The sequence below is a fragment of the Anomalospiza imberbis genome, chromosome 1 (assembly GCF_031753505.1).
Source record: "Anomalospiza imberbis isolate Cuckoo-Finch-1a 21T00152 chromosome 1, ASM3175350v1, whole genome shotgun sequence".
NCBI lineage: Eukaryota > Metazoa > Chordata > Aves > Passeriformes > Viduidae > Anomalospiza > Anomalospiza imberbis.
This window is the reverse complement of record NC_089681.1, coordinates 152,035,564-152,054,466: the sequence shown is the minus strand read 5'-3', so window position 1 is coordinate 152,054,466 and position 18,903 is coordinate 152,035,564. Positions and strand designations below refer to the sequence as shown.

The window sequence follows — 18,903 nt, the reverse complement described above, 5'->3', positions numbered from 1 at the left end:
CCCTTGGTGCTCCCATCCCCTCCATGAACCTCTCCCTGCCTGCACAGCTCTGCAGCTGCCTGTTCCAAGAGCAGGAGCCATTCTGACCCAGCAGAATCTTGGCCCTCCAGCCTTCTGTCCAGCACTAGAACCAGGCACCAAGGCCTGCTGGTCCCGTCCTGCCTCCTGTCATCCCACCTGGCTGCAGCCACGCTCCTCCTCTTCCCACGGAGTCCTGACAATTTCTAGCTTCCACTCAACGTTTCCTTGTGCAAAACTTTAAACCAACAGCTCAAGCCTCACATTTGGATTCATCCTCCACCTTCAGACATGCAGATAAACATTCGTAAGAGGTTACTGTATGACTGTAATGGTGAATGTATAATATTTATAATATACATATGAATTTGCAGTATTTTATACATGATTCATGATGCAAAATATTAATTACAGATAAATTTTAGTAAATCTCTCATCTCAGCTTCATCTTCAGACTACAAACAACCCTTTAACATATTATTGGGAAGGGCAGAAGTCCCACACGGAGGAACAGACAGACCCTCACCCTCTTCCTTTCAGCTCAGCATCCCCATGTCTGAGTTACAGGATCCCAGTCTGGTTTGGGTCGCAAGTGACCTCAAGGATCATACACCTCCAGCCCCTGCCCTGGCCCTTGGCTGAACACAGTGACTAACATAGGCCTTTACAGTCAGACTCTACAGAAAGCCAAGTGAGCGAGCCGAAATCCCAGCTGGAGGGAGGGAGGGCGTGTCCCCACAGCTGGAACCAGCTGTGCATGGGCACTGCTCCCCCCACCCCGGCCCAGGCAGTCCCTCAGGCTGAGGGGAGGCACTGGGGGCCCTGCTCCGGCTTTCACTCTGCTGCCCAGCTCCCAGGAGCACAACAAGGAGCTCAGCAGACAGGATCCTGCCGCCGGGCAGAGCACACTGACCCGCACGGAGCCACTCGCTGTGCATGGAACACAGCAGCCTCGGGACTGCGGGCCAGTCCCAGGCACACCAGAATCCATCCAGCTTGCCCTGCCATGTGGGGAGCACAGGTGTAACTTGGGATGCTCCTGGACACACGCCAGGGCAGGGGGACCCGAGCTGCTGGTGAGGAGGGGAAGCAAAAGCAACTTTGTTTCAGAAGTCAGACCTGAGCTTTCCCTCCTGAGTGTCCATTTCCATTCTTTTGTAGGAGATTAATGACCCTGCTCTGACCTGAAGAATCTGTTGTGCAGCTACAACCAGGAGAAAGGCAGGAGATGATCCACCAGCCTCCTGTCTGCCATGACCTGCACCACCCTGCTCTCACTGCTCTTCTTCCCTCAATGTCATTGTCCCCCACGGCGAGCAGCGGTGTGCCAGGGAAACAGGTTTTCCCTTTTCTTTGTTAATTCTTCCCTCATTACATTTGAAATTCCACAATCAGTGTGCACTGTAATTGTCGAATTTGATGCTAATGATTAATGAATTAAACATGGATCCATCAATTAGTCCTCGGAGAATAATTCTGCATAAAGCAGCGGATAATGTAATTACAGTAACAAAGATAATGAGATGTTAACATCGACGGAGCCCGACGTGACATGATCACAGCAGGCTCAGCAACCCCGGCCTGGGGGAGCCAATCCCTCACTCTGCAGAGGAAGAGCATCGGGGGGCACAGGCCTGGCGGGGGGGCTCTGCCAGCGCGGCGCTCCCCGGCACCAGCACCGGCACCGCGCTCTGCACCCGCCTGCCTCGTGCAAATGCTCCCGGCCACCCGCTCCAGAGGCCACAACTGAGCTGTCAGGAGTCAGCATGAGCCCAGAGAGGATCTCGAGCTGCCTGGAGACCCAGCACCATCCGTCCCCTGCCGTCCCGACGTTTGCAGGGGCTGAGGCCAGCACAGGCTCCCTGCCAGCACCGCACCCAGCACAGAGGCCAGGCACGGGCACGCTGCCACACTGCACCGACGGCTCCCTGGCCTGAGCTGGCAGCACACAGAACTCGGCCCAGGGACAGCTGGACCCTCGTCACCTCAGAGCAAGCACGAGCATCCACCAAGCCCTGCATGCCAAGCAGTGCCTCCCAGCACCACACACTCTGGAAAACGCTCTCCCTGGAGGAGATGCAGCAGTGATGCTGCAGAAGCAGGAGGAGGAAGAGGACTCACACTGGCGCTGGCCCCAACACACGTGTCAACAATGCAGATTGTTCCTTGGGCTGAAGGGAACTGGCCAGCAGCAGTCCCCACCCAAAACCCTCCAGAGCTCAAGCTCACAACTCTGTGCTGAGTCGAACTGGCCCATCCTGCTCAGCATCACCTGCACGGAGGACATGGATGTCATCTGCTCTCCAGCACCACATCCCACGGGAGACTCATGGTCCTCAGCAAGCTGGAGAATCCCCTATGAGCCCCCCAGAGTGGAGCAGAACTTTCCCCTTTAGCCTGCTCCCTTCACTCTAGTGCTCCAGCTCCCCCATGTTTGTTTCCTTCAGTGCCATCTCTGTCTGCTGCTGGAAACACTTCCAATCACTGCCTGCAACCACAACCACCTCAGCATTGCTGCAGCCTCTTCCTGCACTTCTCATCACTTCCCACTCCAAGGCAGGCTTCCTAGTGCTCAGCTCTCGGCAGCCTCTGCCATCACGGAGCTGCAGAGCCAGCTGCTGTGCTCCCTGCACGGCTGTGCTCCGTGCCACGTACCAACTGTCACGGGTGTCACTGACCACCTCCCTGTGGTCCAGCTCCCCTTTGCCAACACTCTGGAGCAGGTCCCTACAAACCTCTGTGAAGCAAGAACTCACCCGGGCTGAGGCCAGGCTCTTGTGCTGACTGACACTGTCTCTTGTGCCACCATCTTTCCTCCCTCGCTGGAGTCCCTTTTCATCCCACCTGCACTTTGACTCGAGCTGCCCTCGTTCCTCGAGCCAGAAACACGCGATGCAGCACAGCATGAGGCCAGGTGAACCTGAGGAACCATGGCAAGGATGCACCTGAGGGGCCCTGAGGGAGAGGGCAAGAGAAGAGACATTCCAGCGGGAAGAGGAGCAGCAGGGATTTGAAGGAGACACCTGACCCAGCAGTGCCACTCCTCTAGTGAATACCTGCCTTCAGCCCACAGCACCTGTGAGCTCTGGCAAGAGATCTGCTCGTCTCTTTCCTGCCCTCTCCAGCCCAACCCCTGTAGTCCCATCCCCTGCCATTGGCAAGGACACCTTCTACCGGACCAGGCTGCTCCAAGACCTGTCCAAACTGGCCCTGGACACTTCCAGCAATGGGGCAGCCACAGCTTCTCTGACCAGCCAGTGCCAGGACCTCACCACCCTCACATGGAAGAACTTCCTAATGTCCAATCTAAACTTCCCCTCCTTCAGTATGACATCATTCCCCCTTGTCCCGTCACTCCAGGCCCTTGTCCAAGCTCCCTCTCCAGCTTCAGGCACTGGAAGGGCTCTAAGGTCCTCCTTGGAGCCTTCTCTTCTCCAGGTTAACACCTCCAGCTCTCTCAGCCTGTAGAGAGAGGGCCTATCTCTGTAGGAGAGGGCTCCAGCCCTTGGAGCATCTCCATGGCCTCCTCTGGACAATGAGAATTCATCCAACCCAAATTAAAGCCAAACTTAACTACAGTAAAGTTGCCTTCTTGAATGGTTTAAATACTGGGGCACAGAGCCCCCACTGGTTTCACAAACACATGTTCCTTCCTCATTCCTACTGTATTTAGCTTGAAGCTGTCTATACCTGCTTGGGAGTTATTCTGAATCCTCACCAGAGCACCGCACTCATGTATTTCATCCACATACAGGGCAAGGTGAGACTTCCTTTTTTCTTCTTCTCCCCTCTATGTCCCTGGTCTTTCCTCACCCCAGGTAAGGACTGTGCAGTGGACATCAGCCAGCACAGTCACTTACCTTTGCAGAGTTCAGGTCACAGAGGAACCACAGACACTTGCCCTGAACTCTAACCACTGGCCGCCTGGTTTTGCCCAGAGCCTCCTGGGGCAAGACAGCAAATTCCTTATGTCTCCAAAGTTTGTGTCCTCTGAAGATTAACTTGTGACTGACAAAGAACTGCAAACTTTGAAGTGTTTCTTCTCCAGTTCCCTAAATATGTATTAGATGAGAGGTGCCGACTGGATCCAGTAACAGTCTCATCCACAATCCCAAAGGTGGCAAAACTGTGAGGACACTGCTAATTTGAAGCCAGGCAGATTCTTCATCAACCCTAAATGCAGCCCTGGGCATTGCCCAGGGCTATGAGAGCACATCACCTCAGAGAGTCTATGTCCCACCGGTGCACTTGGTGACTGTATCCACTGCTATTGTGCTTGGAAGCATCAGAGAGAGATTAAAAACTCCTCAGAAAAGCCTTTACCGATTGTGCACCAGAGAAAAGCATTTCTGACACTGCAGCCACAGCCTGAGCCGAGACAGGACATACACCTGTGTGCAAAGCTGCTGTCCTGGTGCTGAGTCCTGCATGCACAGCCGCTCTGGGCAGCCCACAGCACTGCTCTGCTCGAGGGCCCAGGGCAGACAGCCAACAGGGGATCCCAAAGCCACAGACCCTACACGGCAGGGTCCCACCCCAGCAACACCCCCAAGCTGGACTAAAGCACATCTCGTGAACAGAAAACTGGTCTCGTTCTAAAGGCTCAGGCAGTGCTAAGTCCAACTGCTCTCCAGATAAACCATTCCAACATTCATTTCCCCACCGCTGGGAAACTGCATCTCCTCTCCCGTGTAAACTGCTGTAGCCCCAGCCCCCACGCACTGTGCCTGCTCCAGCTCCGTGGCCAGGACTGCAGGGGCACTCTCACGCCATCCTCACTCCTCGGCACTGGTTTTCCAGTGATCAGTAACCCAGGTACTTCCCAACCCGCTCCTGCGAGCCCAGCAGGCCTGAGAGGGCTGCTGGAAGTAGGATACAGCGCTAGGCGAGCAGCTGGGTTGACACCAGCACAAGCTCCTCCGTGGTTTGAATCCTTCCCCCAGCTCCGAGACCTCTGCTAAGTCAGAGCTCAGACAAGGCACCTCTGACATGCAGGCAGAGAAGGGTCCCTGTCCAGAATGAGGAACTGTCCCCACGCTGGGGAACGCTGAGTGTGGCTGCTGCTGCTGGTGGTGGTGAAAGAGCATCAGTGTACAGGGGAGAGCCAAGGCAAGGAACAGGCAGAGCTGCACAGTCCCAGTCAGAACTGACAGTTTATCCACTTCTGACCTCTCATGAAGTTTGGGTTTGGGAGGGCTCATTTTGTCCTCCTTGGCACCCTGTGAGCAGTGATGTTACTGTGCCCCATTCCCTGTCCGTGTCTGTGTGTGTGTGTGATGCCAAGGACTCCAGCAGCTCCGGACACTCACCCCAGCTGCACCCCACCTCCCCTCAGCCCTGGGACACTCTGAACCACTGTGCTGACGGCATCTGACCATGGGGCAGAGCTGGGGCACAGAGCAGGAATGAACAAGATGGGGATGTGTCACCCTAGCTCACCCTCAGTACTGGATTTGGAAGGATTTCTGTGGTCAGCAGCACCACCAGCACTCCCTCAGCATCCCAAACAGAGCCCTTTCCATAACCTGTGCACCAGACTGTGCCAACAGCTAGCTGGGAAGAAGGCAGGTGGGAACTGCCCACCCTGGCCAAGGACACCAGCCCCAAGGATGCAGGAAAGGCTCTGGGAAATGTGAGCAGGATGGTCCCAGGTTCAACAGTTCCCCCTGGCAGGATGAAAACCTCCCATGGCAGCAGCAGCAGCAAGGAGGAGCATGGCAGGAACTCTGTGAGAGGAGGAGTGTGACAGGAACTCTGTGAGAGGCCAGAGGGGCAGCCAGCCTCCCAGTCTTCACCATTTCTCCAGGGAAAGGTAAGGAGGAAAGAGTGTCCCAAAACCAGAAAGAAACAGAACACAACTTGTCAGGAAACAAGAGCCTTGGGATTTCCTTTGGTTTAGGGAGCAGCAGCGTCCATCACATGTAGCAGCTCACCAGCCTCAACACTCTCCTCAGGGTGAGGAAATTCCTCAGGGGTTCACACTGCCAGTTAAACCCTTTGACGTTTTTCTGTCCTGGACACCAACCAGCACAAAATCCTAAGAGATTACCTCTTACCTGTAAAATCCTAAAAGGATTACCCAGGGAGCTTACCTGGGACCTGCACAGAAGTGCTAACGCCCACCAAAGGGACTCCCCGAGGGTGCTGAAAACACGACACTTGAGAAGGGGCTCTGTTAGCAGCTCAGCACGGCCCGGGGCTGCTGAGGCATTGTGGAGGGACGGCTGCTGGCTCTGTGCCACCCACAGCAGCTCCTACCTGTGCCTCCTGCCAGCTGCGAGCTGCTCCGCTCCTTGGCCAGCCCGTTGGCCTTGGGGCTGGCGCCGGGCGCTGCCGCCGCCGTGGCCCTGGGGAGCCGCTTGCCCGGGACCTTCACCGTAGTTCTCAGCAGATCGATCTCCTTCCCATGGACGTTCTGCATGTAGTCCTGGAGCAGAGGCAGAAGGGTGGAGGATCAGCCCTGCCCCAGCCACACACGCTCAGCTCCCCCCATCCTCAGAATCAGCACCAAACCCTGTCGGATGCCAGGACAAGCCCGTTTGGGAAAGCATGGCTGGGGATCAGAGACCAGATGGAGCCAAAGGGCATACAGGTGGCCAGCACCTCCTCCTCCCTGCCATCCCTTGTTTAATCTCAGCACTCAACTGCAACAGCATATGATATGATAATAATATAATATGATATGATAATGATATGATATGATATATGATATGATATGATATGATATGATATGATATAGCATAAGCAATGGGATACCTAAAAATTCCCTCGGGTCACAGCTGGGATAAGAGAAACCCTAAACAACAGAACTCAGCTCATTCACCTGCAGAGCTTCCTGTTATTCAAAACTTGGTGCTTCCACCATTTCTTCTGGTAGACAATTCATTATACAACCAAAAGCCCATGTGCAGACTGTAACTATCACTCTGCCCTGTCTTCCAAGAGCATCTCAGCTTTCAGTTGGAATGAGGGTGCAGACTCCCAGTCTCTCCGGAGCATTGGGTCCCTTCCTGTGCCTCCCACCCCTCCCTGCCCTGTGGGGAACCGTGGTTCTGCCCCAGCCCTCTCTGATGCGGCCAGCTCCTCCTTGGGCTTGTGCCCTCACAAGGGGAAGACCCAAACAATGTTATAGAGGGGAACTGCTGGTCAGATCCTGAGGGAGCAGGGACCAACACAGGGAGCTGGGAACACCATCCCTGGGTTCCTCTGATGCCATCAGGAGAGGAGACACAGCTGTCCAGGGAGAGCTTGTGGCTGCTGTGGGGTGCTTGGGTTTACTCCAATTCACAAGGAGGTCACCAAAAAGATTAACTCAGAGATGGTGCCCATCTGCTTCCACATCCAAGAAGAAAAAGACATGAACAAGCTCCCTTTAAGAGCAACAATCCTCCCATCCTGGACCCAAAAGCAGGTGACAGGGGCTGCACAGGCCATGCTGTGCTCTCAGGTAGCTATTTGCAAGGGTCATAGTCTCCGCACAACACCTTCACAGCTGGGTGTGAACTCCTCTGTTCCCACTGACCCCCATGCAGGCATCCTGCCCTCACAGCACACCCAGGCACGGGGCAGCACCCCTCCATGCTCCCAGGGCCGGGCAGCCTGGCCTCACACCTTGGCACTCCCCATCCCGTACCCTGCGTGACTCTGGCACCACCAGCCCAAGCAAACAGCACACCGAGCTGCTCCCAGCTGGGTGCAGACCTGGTGACAGCCCTGGGCAGGGACCCTCGGAGGGGCTGGAGGATTTTCCCTCGCTCAGCACAACTGCCGCGGTCGCCGGCTGCCTGCCGGAGCGAGCGGTCACTGCCGCTCGGCTTTTATTACCTACCATAAAACAGCAATTTCTTCCCAAGCCTCCTCGCTAATTACCCAGCCAGTTCTCTCATTTCATTTTATTACTGGAATTAACAACGAGTTCAAAGCGTGGAAAGCTATTAAGATGTGTGATTAAGCCACATTCAATTAGTTTCTACAAACAATTTAATTGATGTTGCAGATAGAATTAACAGAAGGTGATTGTGTGAATGGCTCCACTGGCTGCAAAATGGGAGCTGCTTCCCTGGCTCTGTGCAGCGCGGCCGGCGAGCCTGGGCTCAGCCACGCACCTTCCCAGCAGCAGAATTCTCTCCAAGGCTTTGGGGAAGTGATGGGAAACTGCACCAGGCTCTTCACACAACTTGTTCTTCTCCTTTCACTGAACACATTTACAGAAAGGTAGAAATAGAGATGCAACAAGGAAAGCCCTGCTGAATCCAGGGATCAGGCCCCAGCACTCCTGCCTCCATTTCCAGGCATCCTGCTTGTCCCTGAAACCACCGACTGCTCCGGTGCACAGGCAGAGGGGGCACCTCAGGGCAGGAACCCACCACTGCCCCACAGTTCCCAAGGATGAGTCCAGGCTGCTGGTCAAGGCAGATTTGCTTCCATCGGGAAAGCAATTCCAGGACCAGGGCCAGCTCAACAGCACGTCTTTTGCCAGCCTGTGACTGAAAACCCGGAGTTTACTACTGACTCCTGTTGAGGAAACTTTCAAGTTGGGCTGGAGGTACCATGATCCAGATCCAGAAATAGGCTGACTGATGAACTCCCAAAAACAGATGAAGAGCTCCACCAGGAAGCTTTGGTTGGTAAAATCAGCACTGCCAGAGCCAGGTCCTGACCTCCATCCAATGGGGCATGGACAAACCTGGCCAGATGTGCACTGGCAGAGAAGTAAATTGGGGCTGCTGATCTCTGAGGTCTTGACACCCACCCCAAGAGGGGCAGGGAGAGAATGTAACAGAGATGGAAGAGAAGACAAGCCAGGAACTGCCCTGACTCATGCCAAGGAACAGCCACTGGGAACACAAAAAAGGGCACAAAAATGCTCTGGGGCACTGAACACCCTGATGGACAGGGAAGACTCTCTTCCTGCAAGGCTCAGTCTGCTCCCAGGGACCCCTTTGCTGCATCCAGAATTCCGCCATCCCCCAGACACATGGCAGCACAGGCACGGAAGAAGCTGGGACTTCCCATCCCATGGCAAGAACTGGATGCTGCACGTCTCCTTGGCTGACATTCTGTGGTTTGTTTTAGCCCACAGCTCCCCCCACCCCATGCCAGCCAGCCTGGGATCTGCTGCCACACTGAAGTGACTGAAGAGCACGTGCCCATTCTCGGGAGCACAGGTTTGCTCCATCCCCAACGTGCTCTGCTTGTATCATCCTGTGAAAGGACATGGGAGCTTTGCCTCAGGCCACAGGGTACAAATCCATCACAGCACCTCCTGATTCACTCTGGAAGATGGGGAGGAGCAGATACAATGGGACATCCTCCTCTGGACTACCTCTTCCTCCTGCTTGTCCCTCCATCTACCCCTTCCAAGCACGCTGTACAGTAGGTACCAGAGGGAAAGGGACGCAGAGAGGCTTTCAGAACCCACCATCATGCTGCCAAAACTGCAGTGTGCAATGGGACACGATGGGTGCCAGGGTCCTTTCCCCATCTCCTAGGCAGGCGATGCCACAGGGCAGCACACAGAACCAGCCTTGTGGCAGACAGGCTGGGCAGCCCCATGCTCTGTGCCCATGTAATCCACCCCCGCTGTAGGTAAACACATCCAGCAGTGCAACTCCTATCTCAGGTGCAAGGTTCAGAGCGCCTCGTGGAAACTGGGCAGGAGAGGTCCAGCTGGCATCACCCTCAGCATCGGGCTGTGGATCACCAGTGGCACCAGCTGGAAGCAAACCAGATTTTTTCCCAGGGCAACGCAGTAATGAAATGAAACACTGAAGTGCAGGAAGGAAAGCAAGTGGCATCAATCTCGATCACCCCCTGAGGAAGGAATGGTGAAAAAAGGAGAGAAACCTGGCGTGTGGCAGCAGCAGCATCTGAGAGTAGCTAAACGACAGCCCAGAAATTGTTCTCCCTCCACAGCTGATGGTAACAGCATGGTAATTTCCATGGTGGAAATGTGATAAGCCCATACACACAGGTGCACAGGTAAGCACACACACAGAGATGGCAGCAGCAGCCACTGTCTCCTGGTTTGGTGATCTGAAGACCAAAAACCTGGGTTACAAAGTTAGAGAACTGCAGGCTGCAGCCCTGTACGGGCATTGAGGACTCTAAGAAAAAGCTCCAACAAATTAGAGAAAGGAAATGCAACGGCTGGGTCTCCAGTTCAACGACAGGAGGGCCCAGGGGCTCTGGAGCTGGGTAAGTGAGCATGGTGAACCCTGGAGCAATGGTGCAGGGTTAGCAATGAGGAGAAAGACTCTGAGGCTCGGGACACTCCAATACCACACATCTGAGGAGATCAGGGAAAGACTGAGGGCCTGGAAACATTCACAAGAGCTGCAGCACCTTGTTCTTCTCCTTGCAGCCCCCTAAACCACCGTGTGCCCCCAGCCACTGCCCGTCTGTCTGTCCTGTGGCAGCACGTCCCTGGCAGAGGTGCTGGGCCTGTGTCACAGGTGTGCCTGTCCGTGGCTGCTGCCGCAGCAGCAAACTGTGCTCAAGAGGGAACAGGGAAGAAGCCATTAGCCCCACAGTGGGGAGGCGACAGAGATGGATGGGGCGGCAGCTGCGTGCCTGAGCCGAGCAGGATCAGGCTGCACCGACGGCAGCGAGCTCGGCAGGCTCTGCACAGGCACCTTGTCTCCATTACCCAATACCTAGCAGCCAGGAAAATTATTCCACACCCAAATGGCACCATCAGATATAGCTGCAAGGAGTTCTCTGCCTGCTCCTCATGCGGCTGCAGGGTACGCCCTGCTTTAACGGACTGAGCAGGCAAGCAGGAGAGAACTGCAGCTTCCCAGTGTAATCCTGCACAGAACATGTTTCCACCAGCCTAGCACTGAACAAACGGCCTGCAGGAGAGAGTCTCCTCCAGACCCTGGTAAAAACCAGGTCTGCTGAAAATGCTGCCTGGGAGGTGGCCATCACTGAACTCCTGCACAGGGAGGAGCCCAGAACTTCCATCTGCTACCAAACTCTTCCCCAGCCCCTCTCTGCCATGATGGCTGCTGCAGGAGCACCTGCAGCAGCAGCCACAGCCTGAAGGACACTGCTCTGTCCCACCCTGCTCCTCTACTCGGCCCAGTACTCACGTGCAGGCTGGGGTGGTAGGTGAGGACCCCATTGTCACACAGTGTCACGTACTTCTTCTTCCACTCCTTATTGAGGGACTTGCCACTGCGTTTGAGGAGAATGCCCTGAAAGAGAAGAGTCACAAGTCTCAGATGGTGTTTGATCCAGGCACCTCATGCTCCACTCCAGCACTGCCCCTTGGAGACTGGTCTTAGAGAAGAAATGACAAGCAGACTCAAGAAAACATCTTCTAGATCGACCTTTCCACATTCCCCTTGGCTGCCCTCTTTCCTTACCAACCCCCCAGTCCCCACAGACAGCCCCCTCCCCTTCAGGGATAAGGGTCCCCACATGTCAGTGCCAATAGTCAGGTCCTCTGAGGGACCCATCACATCCTCTGGTGTCCCAAACCACTCCCTCAGAGAAACTCTTCCCATGCTGAAGGGCAGTGCCCACACAGGGCAGGAGCCAACCTCACCACCACAGACACAGATTGCTGCCAGACCTTCTCCCGGCACCCTAAGTACAGAGGGATAGGGAAAACTGGGGACAGGCAGGGGCCAATTGAGAAACAACACTCCCAATACAGGTCTCCCAAGGGAGGCACGTTTTCTCACCTGCTTGTGATTCTGAGAGCTGTCAAAGAGAGTAGGGACGGACACATCCCAGGAGGGAGTGCGGGTCCTGGGCAGTTGGGAGTCATCCCCTTTTCCCATCAGGATTTTACCTGAGACCTACCCTGCTATGGCTGGCACAACACACTCCCAGGGCCAGGAAACGATTGCACTCAGATAACCCAGACCTAACTCAGAGCACCATCCTCATCCTCTCCCCATTCATTTTTGCCTCCCCAAGAAATCTACCTCCAGCAGTAATTTATCATGTACCAGGTACGGACAACGGTGGAGAGGGAGAAGGAAGCTGGAGAAAGAGCCAGGTGCAAGGGCTCTGGAGCAGGGAGAGCACATCAAGCACGCTGTCGGCAGGAAGGGAAGCACAGCATGGAGGGACAAACGTAGGAATGAGGAACAATGTCTGGGAAAAAGCTGGCTCCACCAACTGTCAGGCCTAGCCCATCTGAAAGTGCTGTCTGGACACCCAGACTGCCTGTTCCTAACTTGGCAAAAATCTGGGCCCTGGGCCAGCCCCTCCTCAAAAACCTGGGCAGAAAGTGTCAGCCCTGCCAGCCTGGCATATTTGGGGGCCCCGTCCCAGTGCCTGGAGACTGAGCTGCTGTGCCTGCACGGTGCAAAAGCTCAGCACGAAGTGGTGGGGGGACAGCACTGCCAGACGTGACCATGAAATCAGCAATAAATGGTGCAGAACAGGCAGAAGTCCCCATGACCACTCCAGCTCGGTGCTCAGGCAGCAAACAGTGGGAAAAGGAACTGCCCTCCACACATGCAGGGATGGAACAGCAAAAGAGAGTGGCCAGGGGAAAGCTGTGCATGGGCAGGATCAGATCCCTTGTCAGGATCTGATACCTTGGCCTCAAGAGCTCAAAGGACATGAGCTGAAGAACTCAGTAGAGTCAGAAGGTGCTGGTGAGAACGTGGCATGGAATGTGGCAGCTGACTGACAGCTCCTGCTCTGCCAAGGGACAAGCAACAACCCCTGGAATCACGGCTGGAGGCTCACACCAAGCAATTCTATGGAAAAGCTATGGCAAAGAGTGATGTGCAAAGAGAGGAGAGGAGAGGAGAGGAGAGGAGAGGAGAGGAGAGGAGAGGAGAGGAGAGGAGAGGAGAGGAGAGGAGAGGAGAGGAGAGGAGAGGAGAGGAGAGGAGAGGAGAGGAGAGGAGAGGAGAGGAGAGGAGAGGAGAGGAGAGGAGAGGAGAGGAGAGGAGAGGAGAGGAGAGGAGAGGAGAGGAGAGGAGAGGAGAGGAGAGGAGAGGAGAGGAGAGGAGCTGTACTGCAGGATGCTACGAAAGGGCAGGTCAGACTGTGGAACTGAGCTGGATTTAAGGCAAGAAGAGGGATCATCATGCCCTGGAGGGATCTTGATGTCCAGAAGAGATCACTGTGTCCAAAAGGAATTGTCACGGTCAGAAGCCAGAGAATTCCACACAGTGACTTTGAGTTAGATCTGTAACTTCAGCCTGGTCTGGAGCAGATTTGTTTGAAAGATACCAAACAAATGTTCTGAATTACAGAGAATTCACCCTTTACTGGGGTGAGCTGGTGGATGTTAAACTGGCTTTGCGTGGGAGGAGGAACAATCATTTTCATACACCGTGTGGGAAATGTGCGGCCCAGCTGTGGTGTTAGAGAGGACGATTTTGGGTGGGTCCAGAACCAGTGCTGAGGGAACATGGGTGCGGCTGGCTGCGTGTGAGAGGATGGCACACAGGACCCAGGCAGCTGTCCTGCCATGGCATGGCATGGCACGGCTGCCGTCTCATCTGGGAGGTGCAGGGACATCAGGATCCCATCTCTGCTGGGGAGGAGCAGTGTCCATCACCGCAGGTTTTGTGAAGAGCTTGGAGTGCCGTGGTACAGCTGAGCCTGTCCAGGGAGGGAGGGGCGAGGTGACCTCCCAGCACTCCTGAGCTCTGCTTTGCTGTGACAGTATCACAGGTGGGAGCTAACATCTCTGCCCTGCCTGGCCCAACAAGCACTGCCAGACCCAGGTACCTTTCCCACGGAGCCCTGCGAGCTGCTCAGTGATGGCATGTCCAGCCCAAGAGCTCACACGTGGGCTGCTCCCACCCAGTCCCTGTGCAGGACCAGCCCTGACAGCCCACTGCAGGGTCCTGCCACCGGGCCCCTGAGCAGGATTGTGCCTGCTGTGCTCAGCAGCTCAGTTTTCCCAGTGATAGGAGGCAGTTGGGGTTAAGGACCAGTCACTGCACTGATTTACACCAAGCAGTTGTGACAGTACCTTTAGGTTTTCTGGTTTTCATTTGAGCAAGACACTGAAGAACTAGTCTGAATCAGATGCAGGTTGGCTGGACCTCTGTAAGTCCTGTTTGCCATTTATAACCATGCTTGCTCTCAGACATGGGTATGTTTTGAGACCTTGCACTTGACTAATTCTCATTGCATTCAATACTGGCTCTATGGGTTTTGTACAACTGGTGTTGAAGAGGGTTGTTGCTCAGTTAAAGACCTGACAGAAAGCTAAAAACACTTGTCAGCACAGTCACTCCTGCCATCAGATAGTGTGTTTTACCCAAGGGAGAACCAGGCTCCTCTAACGTCCTGTTTGCACCAGCTGGCATTGGCTCCTCTCCTCTCCTCTCCTCTCCTCTCCTCTCCTCTCCTCTCCTCTCCTCTCCTCTCCTCTCCTCTCCTCTCCTCTCCTCTCCTCTCCTCTCCTCTCCTCTCCTCTCCTCTCCTCTCCTCTCCTCTCCTCTCCTCTCCTCTCCTCTCCTCTCCTCTCCTCTCCTCTCCTCGATGTGACTTCAACCTGATGCACGTGATGCCACGAAACACCCACTTCAGCACTTCCAGCCTGCCCCAAACACCTGCTGCCCGCAGAGAACAGTTCGGCTGCGCTTAGGTCAGCCTCAAACCTGCAACTTGGCAAACCAAAGCACAACCAAACTCCGAGCCGGAAAGGAGGACCCGGCACTGCAGCCCCTTTTTGCAAACCAGAAGGAACAAGACTCCAAAAGGGGGAACAACCCAGGCCGCCTTCCCGTGCTGCTGTGCATGGCCCACGAGCCTCCAGCCCGGCTCCCGAGAGCCCTGTGCCGGCGCACGCGGGTGCTCCTCAACCTCCCTGTGCACCTCGTGGGAGGACTCGCAGGAAGCAACTCTTCCACAAGTTTCTTCCCGTGTCTCACACACAGGAGGAGGAGAGCTCGACCCTGTTCCCCTCCGCAGTGTCCTCGGCTCTCCCGCATTCCCCGGCCGTGCCGGCTGTGCCGCGCTGCTGTGCCGGTGCTCAGTAAAAGCAGCAGCAGCAATATGCAGCGTAATGAAGCAGGCAGCGGCGATGGCCCCCAGAGGACTCGTTTACTCCACAAATCTCCCTTCCACTCACTTTTTGCTAAGAATTTTAACACCAAACTTAATTGTGAAGTCGCGTATTGATTGGAAAATGCAAATGGCAATTTAAATGTAATCTAAGCTCCCAGCATGATCCCAGCTCCCAAGGAGGAGGAGTCACCCGCCTTGGGCCCTGCTGGAGTGCACAGCCCGAGCAGAGCCAGGCCAGGGGCCAGGGGACCCTCGGGCTGCCAGCACGCCCCATGCAGCCTTCCCAGAAAGATCTGGTGGATGTGCAATTAGGAGCTCATTCCTGGTAACAAACAGCTGAGGAAGCCTCCTCTCCCGGCCTAATTAACCCACTTCTCGGAGACAAGTGTCCAGCTAGGAGGGAACTCTTCCAGCCTTGCAGGACCCGCACCAAAAGGACACTGCAGCACACCGAATCCCTGGCACAGAGCAGCCCTGGCAGAGGCACCAGCTGCCTGGAGGGTGTGTAGGTGCTGTTCCAGGTGTAGGGAGGCCCCAACACTCACAGTCTCACCTATCCCCTTGGGGAGCTGCATCTTTTCCAGACATGCATAAGGGAGACACATCAGGTCACCCAGAGGTGCTGTGCTAGAGAAGGCAGTGACAAGTGACAACCAAGCACCCTGTAGTAGTAAAACACATCCCTCCCCAGCCAAGGCTCCCCAGTGTTTCTCTTTCTGCAGCACCCAGCCCAGCCTCCTGCTCCCTGGCTCCATGCAAACCCCAGACTCCACGTGCTGAGGAAGGCTGTCAGTTGTTCTGTCCTCAGAGAGACCAGGAAGAGATCATGGATCACAGTGATTGCAGCCATGGGTGAGCCTGCTGCCCCACAGCTCTCGCTGCCGTCAGCCATGCTGGCAATGGAAGCACAGACCAGCCTCCTTCTCCCACGCAGAGGAACCCAGCTGCTCCCGAGGTGACCTGCCAGCAGCCCCAGCACCGAACGTGCCGGCCCAGCAGTGCCCATGCCAAGGGAAGCCCAGCAGTCCAATGCTGGCCACAAACCCAGGCAGGAGATCCTGCCCATTTGTCACTCACAGCCCCAAACCTGCCAGCTTCTCTGCTCCTACAGCTGGGCATGACCAACGAGTGGTCTAAGAGGAAAACTAACTAAAGGCCCCCCTCTCCCACTGCCTCCCAGAGACAGCAAGCAGTGAGACCTCCACCATCTTCCAGAAGGGGCAGGCCCATACCTGAGACCAGAGCAGCCATCCCCTGTCCCGAACCTTTGTGATACAGAGCTACACCTCCTGAGAGTCTTTGCTCCTCTCCCTGCTGGTGGTACCAAGCTGCCACACCTGGTGGTGTAGGGCCACGGCAGGAATGTGCCAAACTGCAGTGCTAACCTCACTATGGACCCCCTGACAAGCCCTTCCCCACAAGCCACGTGTTGATATCTGCTGGAACAAGTCAGTGTCCACCTGTCAAACACCACTTCCCCCATGTCGTATGTTCCTGTAAAAATCTGTTTCCCAGAGATCTGCCAGGATCTCTGTGAAACCACCTCTCGCAACTCTGGCTAGAAAAGGTGCCAGTCCTGAACCCAGCATGGACCTGGATCTCCTGTGGGAACTCTTTGCTCCAGGCTCTCCTTGTGAGCTGCTGCTGCTGTGAACTGGTTCCTCTGCTTAGTCCTGAAGCAGGCAGCAGTTTGGCATCTCCTCCCCCTTGCCCAGAGAGGATGTACAGAGGTTGTGTTTGCAGAGCTGGGCCTCTGTTGGTCCCAGTTCTCCCCATTTCACACGGGAACACCATGGAATGACTTAATCCCACTAAACCAACACAGCCTCTGGCAGACCAGCAAGGCCAGGCCCTGTCAGCAGCACAGACACAGGAGCAGGTGAAGAATCATCCTGCCCTGCTGAGTGGAGGGACATCCTGGGAAAAGGAGCCCAAAGGTCCAGGCACAATAGGCTGTCAGGTCCCTCTCAGGACCAGCCCTCGACAGGCAGCAGCGGGATCTGGGGAACCAAGTCAGGTCTCACTGAGGGCTCCAGCTGCTCTGCTCTCAGCCTGCCCTGCCTCACCAGAATAGCCACACACCACTTCCCCTGCTGCCCAGCTTGGGCTGACCCCAAACCAGAGCATATGGGCACTGCCACTGCAAACCAACAACCCACCACAAACAACAACCCACCTCAGCCAATGACTCTCCACACCACCAGTGACCCACCACAAACAACGACCCACCAAAAACAATGATCTACTGCACACCAAGAATGACCCACCAAAAACAACCCACCAAAAACAACAACACACCAAAAACAACAACACACCAAAAACAACAACCCACTGCACACCAACAATGACCCACCACAGTGATCCACCAAAAACAACAACACACCAAAAACAACAACCCACTGCACACCAAAAACAACACACCACAAACAACAACCCACCAAAAACAACGACCCACTGCACACCAACAACGACTCACCACAAACAGTGATCCACCAAAAACAACAACACACCAAAAACAACAACCCACTGCACACCAACGACTCACCACAAACAACAACCCAGCAAAAACAACAACACACCAAAAACAACAACCCACCAAAAACAACAACCCACCAAAAACAACAACCTACTGCACACCAACAATGACCCACCAAAAACAACCCACCAAAAACAACAACACACCAAAAACAACAACCCACCAAAAACAACAACCTACTGCACACCAACAATGACCCACCAAAAACAACCCACCAAAAACAACAACCCACCAAAAACAACAACCCACTGCACACCAACAACGACTCACCACAAACAACAACCCAGCAAAAACAACGACCCACTGCACACCAACAATGACCCACCACAAACAACGACCCACTGCACACCAACAATGACCCGCCACAAACAATGATCCACCAAAAACAACGACCCACCAAAAACAACAACCCACTGCACACCAACAACTCACCACAAACAACAACCCACCAAAAACAACAACCCACTGCACACCAACAAGGACCCACCACCAACAGTGATCCACCAAAAACAACAACCCACCAAAAACAACAACCACTGCACACCAACAATGACCCACCACAAACAACAACCCAACAAGGACCCACCACAAACAGCGACCCACTGCACACCAACAGCCCTGTGCTGCAGAGAGCAGGGCACGGCCCAGCACCAGCTGGGCTGCCTCTTCCTGCTGGGGCTGTGCCAAACTTGGGCACCTCAGGAGCAGAGTCCCCATGTGTGAGATCCCACAGCCTCCACCCTGGCACTGCTTCTCCTGTCAGTGCTCCCTCTGGCTCCAGAGCCAGCCCTCCCAAGGCTGCCTTCCCAACACCACCCTCCTTTCAGCAGAGCTCCTCGCCCGGGGCACCAACAGTCCTGCACAAACCTGCCCCAGGATTACTCCATGGGCAGGGAAGGGCAGGAGCTTTGGCAGCTCCTGCAGTGAGCAGGGTCTCTCTCTTCTGACCCACCACTCCACTCCTCAGCTAGCCTGGCTTCACTGAGTCCTTCCCCATGGAATCTCAGCATGGAATCACACCAGGCAGCCAGAACCTGGTGGGGATGTGGGCTCTACTCTCCTGCCTCATGTCCCAGCACTCCTGCAATGCAGGGACACAACTGGCCCTGTGCAACTCAGCCCTGGCAGCGCTGGGGAGCCCATGAGGCACAGAGGGGCCAACAGGGGGTAAATGAATCCACAACGGGGGCACAACATGCAAGGCAGGAGCACAAACTGCCAGATCAGTCTTTCCTGTAATGCAAGGAAATCCTGGTAGAAACACCATCCAGCCAATCCACACCACTTGGCTCGCTTGGACGTCACCCATCACTGCTTGCCAGTGATGGACACAAGGGCAGGCAACACTCTGG

The 18,903-nt window shown here is 55.2% G+C and overlaps 1 protein-coding gene across 2 annotated transcripts in view; it reads right to left on the bottom strand.

Annotated features, from left to right (window-relative positions):
• Positions 1-18,903, bottom strand: part of AGAP3 (ArfGAP with GTPase domain, ankyrin repeat and PH domain 3) — a 107,698-nt gene that overhangs the window by 26,898 nt on the left and 61,897 nt on the right. For both annotated transcript variants that reach the window (XM_068176982.1, XM_068176971.1), the window contains exons 10-11: positions 11,112-11,216; positions 6,277-6,445 (exon numbers count right to left, since the gene is read on the bottom strand). In XM_068176982.1, coding sequence (XP_068033083.1) covers positions 6,277-6,445; positions 11,112-11,216 — 274 coding nt within the window. The remainder of the gene's footprint in view (positions 1-6,276; positions 6,446-11,111; positions 11,217-18,903) is intronic.